This window comes from Heterodontus francisci, chromosome 15 (assembly GCF_036365525.1).
Source record: "Heterodontus francisci isolate sHetFra1 chromosome 15, sHetFra1.hap1, whole genome shotgun sequence".
NCBI lineage: Eukaryota > Metazoa > Chordata > Chondrichthyes > Heterodontiformes > Heterodontidae > Heterodontus > Heterodontus francisci.
This window is the reverse complement of record NC_090385.1, coordinates 48,535,500-48,543,403: the sequence shown is the minus strand read 5'-3', so window position 1 is coordinate 48,543,403 and position 7,904 is coordinate 48,535,500. Positions and strand designations below refer to the sequence as shown.

The following is a 7,904-nucleotide window of genomic DNA, read 5'->3' as shown; positions in this document are numbered from 1 at the left end:
CACAATAATTTTCCCATCATGGCACTAATTGCTCTTTGAATACACATTCCATGGCTGCTGAAAAACTTAATTTGTCCTCATCCAACCTTCTTCATTCATTTGCTGATGATTCCACTCAGCATTTACCAACTTCGTTCAGATCACATGCCCGAAATATTCACGGCCTGCAGTTTTCTAAATGCAATGGCTGAACTATTAATCTTCACAAAAACTCCTAAATGGGACAATGGAAATCTTAACACTTTTATTTTTCAATGATAATTTATTTATATTTCTCAAGTCCAGCCATCAGTTTCATTTTTATTTCTGATGGCCATACCATTTTTAGAGGGAGACCCAAAATTTCTCTTGTACTCTGTGCCAAAGAGCATTACCACAGAAAGCCCTCTCTCCATAAAAACCTGAATCTGACTGTGTATGCCCGATATATGGTAATATAACATTGTTCAGGGATGAACAAAATCCCCAATTGCTGTAATTTAGCTTAATGAATTGACACAAGCCTCACATCCTTCTCGTCTTCCGATAGCAGATCAGACCATGTGACTTAGGCCATAGACTACAAACCACAAAGTAATAAACAGACATTCGCCAAAAATCCAAAAACAGACCACTTAATTATAGAAGTTCAGGTTGCACCTCATTGGATGTACAAAAATAAAAGATGAGATACTTTGCTAACTCTAACCACTATGGAGCTTCCAACCTCCATCTTTGGGTTCAGAAGAACTCGAGAGGAGGTTGTCCCCTCAATTTTAATAACAAGCAGCTCCTAGTTACAGATTTCTCTATCAAGTAATATTCAAAGGAATAGGGTCTTCTATTCGGTGTTTGATCTATACCTCGGTATGAGAAACCCCTGATGTAATAAGTCAGTTATTTAGTTCTGCCTCCAGTAAGGTAACTAATTCTGTCACCTTTGTGAATTTGGCAAATAATCCCTATTAGATTTTTTAGATTAGAGATACAGCACTGAAACAGGCCCTTCGGCCCACCGAGTCTGTGCCAAACATCAACCACCCATTTATACTAATCCTACACTAATCCCATATTCCTACCAAACATCCCCATCTGTCCCTATATTTCCCTACCACCTACCTATACTAGTGACAATTTATAATGGCCAATTTACCTATCAACCTGCAAGTCTTTTGGCTTGTGGGAGGAAACCGGAGCACCCGGAGAAAACCCACGCAGACACAGGGAGAACTTGCAAACTCCACACAGACAGTACCAGGAATCGAACCCGGGTCCCTGGAGCTGTGAGGCTGCGGTGCTAACCACTGCGCCACTGTGCCGCCCTATTGCATCTTCTATCTAAACAATGACATTTGCATATCAGATAGCAATGATGTATTCCTTCCAACATAAAGAAAACAAGTCAGCAAAGCAAGACAAACAGTTGAGTATGCTGTAATAAAAATGTTAACTGACCACATCTCAAATATTCAAAATTATAGTCTGGACTTTGATTTGAAATATGACATCCTTATCAAAGGCTCCACCCTTAGTTCTTCATTGATCGACATGTCTAACCTAACTGTGTCCTAAAATCAAGCTTCCTAACCTCCTCCACCATGAAAGCCACCTTCAAATTTAATTTGGTGTTTTCTATCAATCATCACTTTGCTCATTGACAGATCTGTATCTTTGTTAGTATTATTGATTATTACTCCTTATTGCTAGTAACAGTACATAAAGAGTAAATTATGATGTTAGCTCTCTGTGAGGTTAAGAAATGCACATTTTCATTCAAAAAGGTGAAGACCAATTAATGTGTCCTGTTTTTTTTAAACAATGTGGGAATTTCCTATATTACAACAATGACTACACTTTGGAAGTACTTCATTGGCTAGAAAGCACTTTTGAGAAGTCCTGAGGTTGTGAAAAGCACGATATAAATGCAAGTCTTTCTTCTTTCTTTATAAATGTAGATACATCAGTAAGTCAGTGATTGATTCCTGTTGAAACAAAATATACAAATGTGTTTAGAAAGCAAAGACAATGGGATGTACCTCTTTTACAGTATCTTTAATAGGTTTCCAATTATCTCATGTTTCAACTGGGGACATTATGCTATTGTTTGCAAGAATAGTTTACTATCTGATTATGAGAAATGCAGTTCTTTTTGAATGACTGTTTCAATATGCCTTCAAAGGATCTGGAATGGTACTTCTTTTAGAAAATGGAAGCCAGAACTGTGCACAATTCTCTGTGGTCTAATCAAAGTGTTGTAACTGCAATGTGCAGCATAGAATGTTTTGTCACAGGGAGTAGTTGAGGCAGAGAGCGATGCATCTGATAAGAGAAAATTGAATAAATATTGAATAAATATTTGGACAAGATGGAAGATACAGGACAATGGGCAGAAAGTAGGCCAGTGAAACTAGACTGCACTAGGGGCCAAATGACCTCATGCCCTGCAAACGTCTTTGTCTCTATGATATTGTAGCTCAAGTCTTGATCCAATACAGCATATATTCAAACTACCTACGATGAAAATCACGTGGTGACACTTGATATATTCCAGTAAACTGGTATACAGTGGTAAAGATTACCTGTTCAAATCCTAAGTCTTAACTAGGTACTGGGCAGGTCCTAGAGGACCCAAAGTCTGCTTATGGAAGTAGCTGGTGACATTGCATCAGAATAGAATATCCAATGTAAAACTGAAAAACATAACTCTTCAACAACTCTTAAGTTAATACACCTGAAGGTTTGAATACTCCAATATCAGAGAGGCTCTTTTTCTCTCTCTATCTTGTTTTAATTCTACAAAGTCTAGTACGGTGGTGTTCCTCTGAACTTGCTTGTTGCTCCTTGTGAACTCTCAATATACCGCCTTACATCCTCTTCCTTCTCTTTCCCCCCTGATACAAAGATGTATCAGTTTCCCACTCAACCATTCTTTCTGGCAGTCCTCAAACTGTAGAATTCTTTGATTTCCTCTGTCTTTTTCTCCTAGAGCCTTTAGATTTTTGCACCTAAGCTTGCTGTCACTTAATCACCCATTTTAAGTTACCTTTTTTCTCTTTTTAATTTTGATGGTAGCCTGCAAGATAGACCTTGGGTTTATTGATTATATACATTAGAAAAATTCACCCTACAGAACAAAGTTATTCTCGTATAATTCAGTGTTTGAACATGTGGGTTGCTGAATGTATATCACAAGTTAAGCATTTTGAATCATGAATGAATTTATCCATACAGGTGTCTGAATTTTAAGAGGATGCATTTAGTATAGACCTAAAATATGTACTGGAGTTGTGTATTGTATTCTGAGATAGCTGACTGGACATAATTGACTATGAACATGACAGCATTCAATCTATCAACATGACAGCATTCAATCTGGCTAAAATAAAATTGACACATGAAGATAAAGTACTTCTATTTTCTACCCATTCACATCTAAATTCTCCACATGGCACACAAACTAGAACATATCCAAGATGAGTTACTGGGAGGTCTACAGGAGAAGAGTTAGCTCAATCTCTCTGTCCATCAAAAACTTGCTCACATGCCTTTTCTCAAACCAATCATCCTTGTCAGTAGATCTGAATACAACTGTTGGGATCAGTGGGTTTTTTAGGTGCAGCCTACCAAAACAGTCAGGGTCTCATGCCCTTATAAGTATTAGTAAATTTGCAGAAAAATTTTGTGATCCTCCTCTACGTCTGTTCCCCACTCTCTAATCCCTAATTTTTGTTATTTTTTTCTTCACTTGTCTCACTATCTCAGCTTACTTTTCACTTTCTATTTATCTTGTCCTTTTTTGCATCCAAAGCCATTTTCTTTTGCCTCTACAGCACATAATATTTGAGCTGTTGGGTGGGAAAACTGCAGAGATGAACATGAGCAAAATGAGGGAGCCTTACAGGTCTCTCAATCACCCAGCAAGCAGGCCTTTAAAAAGCAGTCCTCAAAAATAGAAAAACTGGCTCATGCTAATGTTTGGCCAGGACTTTCCAGCCATTTCAAGCGGTGGTTGCACAATACTTGTCTCCCTTCCACTGTTGAGGAAGCCAACTTTTGCTACACTATGAATCAAAGGCTGTCAGGCAGTCTTCAGATGTCATTCTTCATGTGAGCTTAGACAATGAGGGTAAACATGTGATTTGAACTTGTGTGCAACCAATGCGAATCACCATCCAGTTCTCATTGTACATGTACTTTTCAGCTGTTGTCATTGAATAGTTTTCAGAACATAGGAACAAGAGTAGGCCAGTCAGCCCCTTGAAACTGTAGTCATTCTGTTTGATGGTTAATCTATTCTTCAACTGCTTTTCTCCATATCATTCACTTCCCTTACGCAAAAAAATCTATCAATCTATGTCTTGAAAACTATAATTGACTTAGCATTACACAATCTTTTGCTGAGAGAATTCCAGATTTCTGCTACCTTTAATGTAAAAAAGTTCCCAATTTCACTAACTGGTGGGCCAAGATCTAATGTCCCCTTTTTGGATTCTCCCACTGGAGGAATTAGTTTCTCTGTACCTCCCTTATTAAATCCCTTAATTATTTTAAACATCTCGATTAGATCATCCCTTAACCTTCTAAATTCAAGGGAAAACAAACCAAGATTATGCAAACTGTCCCCTTGGTATCATTCTGGTGAATGTGTAATATACTCCCTTCAAAGCCACATACCTTTCATGAAACCAGCCCCAGAAACTGTATTACAGTATACCAGATGAAGTCTGACTAAGGTTTTGTATAACTGAAGCATCACTTCCTCGCTTTTATACTCCAAAACTTTTAAGATAAAGGCCAACATTCCATTAGCCTTTTTGATTACTAAGGGACCCAGGTTGATTTGTGATGGAATATAGGTATAATAGGCTTAGTTAAGTAGAATTTGGAAATAATTAGTGTATTATGCCTTTTAGAGTTAGGGATTGAATGGATGATCAGTTTTCAGACCTCACTGAAATTCCCCTTTAAGAAGGTAGAGTTAAATATTTCAAGGTCCCTGTTAGAATAGAATTTCTGTTGCCAGAGAATTGGAAGATAAACACACACATTGAAATATCCTGTGTGACCTCAGTAAGAGGTAGCAATAAACTTAATTGGTTTATGGGGTTGTTGATGCAGACAAATTGGCTCTGGAGGTTGCTTCAAGGTACCATAAAAAAGGCAATTATAGAAAATGGACTTACAGGAATAAGAGGTCAAGTAAACACAATTATAAACATTTTGACCAGATAAAGGCTTACAACTTCAGAAAACAGGGGGTTTCCAGTAAAAAATTAAGTGAAAATGGTAATTAACATTATGGATTTTAAAAAGAACACAGGAAGGTCGCATATATGCTAGGAAGTCAGATGATACCTTAGAAATAGTAGATAAATGAGAGGTTTGAAAGAAAAGTTTAGGGGTGTTGTATCCTCAAACAACACTTCGCATCCCATGCCTTGCATGGGGGATTTAAGGTAAAAGTTTACTTTAAAATTTGATGGATATTCTGGATATTCTAAGATAATTTTGCTGTAACATTAGCAAGGTTAAACTTTTGGATTCTTTGTTAGAAATAAGAATGTGTGTTATATCTCTCAGTAATATCTGATATTGTGACATAATAATCCACTTAAGAAGTTTATTACATGTTCTGTATAGAACTACAAGAACCCCCTCTCTGTGTCTCTTTAAGTGGAGAGATACATATTGAAGAGAGTTTCCCAGACCCTTATAATATCTTGGATATTTAGGACTTAGCCATAAGTATTAAAAACAGGCTATCCAAAAGGCTGTTGGTTTTCTTTCTTTGAGAGAAAGCTAGTACAATTCTTTGGACCCAAATAAGTGTCTGAGAATTTGTCTGCTTTCAACTTGATTAAAGGAGATTTATAGGGATATACTCCTGATTTGGTTTAGTCCCTATAAGGGGTTAAAGTCATAAATCACTTCAGATTTTTCTGCCTACCATCACCCAAGGATAACAAGTCCAACAACAGCAACCCAAACGCTACCCAGCAGAGGTAATCTAAACCAGTACAAGCCAGGCTTTAAACTTGGGACTTGTCCTACAATTTTTTGAATGAAGATCAGTAGCAAACAAAAGGTCAGTTACTCAAATCTACAAAAGCCGACTATGTGACATGTTTCTGCCATCTATTCACCTACCATATGTGCCAAGGTTTGTCTTTGATGTTATCAAGTCCCAGCATTTGGGACACTGTAGTTGATGACAAAACATCGCTCAGGTCCATTTTATTTGCAAAAAAGAGCATAGGGATTTGTCTGTCCTTGATATCTGCAAGTACAAACATGATATTCTTTTAGTTTCTATGCAAGAAAAAGTTTGAGTCTGCACCCGAGATCAGGACCACTGTATCCAGTTTCTCAAATACCTAGGTCAACATAGCATTTCTTCTTAATTCCTCTGCTCTTTTCTCCTGAAAACATTCTCTCTTTTTAGGGCATGGTCCTCAGACCATCAGGAACTAAAGGCCTGCTCAGGTATGAAATTGAAACCCGATCCGGGCCCGACCCGAACATATCCAACCCGAGCCCAACCCAGGCCCGAGTCCTTCGACTTTTTCCTGCGTTTGACCCAACCTGACGACCGTAATAAAGTTAATTTTGAAGATTACTTCCTTCCCTGAACAAGGCAGCATTGTGTCCACGACCAGCCCGACCTGACCCGAGCCCAAATGCTGGACCCGTTAGAGAGACCCGACCCAACCCGAACCCGACATGTTGTCAGGTCTGGTCGGGTTCGAGTTGGGTAGCCATGCTTTATCAGGAACCCCTTAATCTTTTGCAAAAGTGGCTATTCATCATGTGCAAATCTAGACAATGAACAACTTTCAAGCTATTCAACCACTGAGGGCATCACCACTGTACTGTTTAATTTCCTCCTGATGTCCACACATATGTACTTCCTAGCAGGAATCACAAGACAATGATAGGAGTAACAAATTGCAGCTAGATCATTGAGCACCAAAACTAAGTGGAGCTAGAGGGTCCAACATAAAGGGTATGTGAAAAAAGCCACCAGATCTTCTACCATAGGTTGCAATATAGCACTTCTACTAACTGGCAGGAGTCAAGGAACCATTGTATCAGTCAGAGTACACAAAGCATACTTTAAGATTCTGCCAAGGAGAGCAAAGAAAAATAAATTCAAAAGATCAGTAAAAAGCACTAACATAGCCTGACATGAATATCTGCATCTTCATCCCTTCTGTCCAGGGAATTCACTGCATTATCTACAACAATTAGCAGACATTGGGTCCTACATTAATAATAATGAAGGGTTACTGACCTGAAACGTTAACTCTGCTTCTCTCTCCACAGATGCTGCCAGACCTGCTGAGTATTTCCAGCATTTCTCGTTTTTATTTCAGATTTCCAGCACCTGCAGTATTTTGCTTTTACTATAGTTGAGTCCTACATTACCTGGATGAATGAGGAGGGTTTCTAACTCTTGTTTAGCCACGACAATCCTCAGTTTGTCCCCACAGTCAATGACAAAAATAATGGCATGGGCGTCTCTGCAACGATTCAAATATTATAACTTTTTTTAAATAGGTGAAAGAATTGTCCTAATTTTCACCCTTTTCAGTCATAAAATTCACTTCCCTGATGTTGACAGTTCCATGAATCAAACAAAAACTGTACAGATACCTGGTAAGTGTTTTTCGTTCTTCAAATATATACACTATTCCAATGAAGCTCAATGTAAGCTCGACGAACAGCATTCAATCTTTTGATTAGGCACTTTATAGCCTTCCAGACTCAACATTAAGTTCAGCAATTTCATATCATAACCTCTGCTCCCATTTTTTCAGACAGCGGCTGCTGGTGATGATTTTGCTATTCCCATTTACACCTCCGCTAGGTCCATCTTTTGTTTCTTCACTTGTCACATTACCATCTCCTTTTGCCTTGCACCGTCA

At 38.3% G+C, this 7,904-nt stretch overlaps 1 protein-coding gene across 1 annotated transcript in view; it reads right to left on the bottom strand.

Annotated features, from left to right (window-relative positions):
- Positions 1-1,939: 1,939 nt before the first annotated feature.
- The window catches only part of LOC137377414 (ADP-ribosylation factor-like protein 6), a 41,500-nt gene continuing 35,535 nt past the window's right edge, over positions 1,940-7,904 (bottom strand). Inside the window, exons 4-6 of the mRNA XM_068046994.1 lie at positions 7,405-7,499; positions 6,127-6,256; positions 1,940-1,961 (exon numbers count right to left, since the gene is read on the bottom strand). Coding sequence (XP_067903095.1) covers positions 1,940-1,961; positions 6,127-6,256; positions 7,405-7,499 — 247 coding nt within the window. The remainder of the gene's footprint in view (positions 1,962-6,126; positions 6,257-7,404; positions 7,500-7,904) is intronic.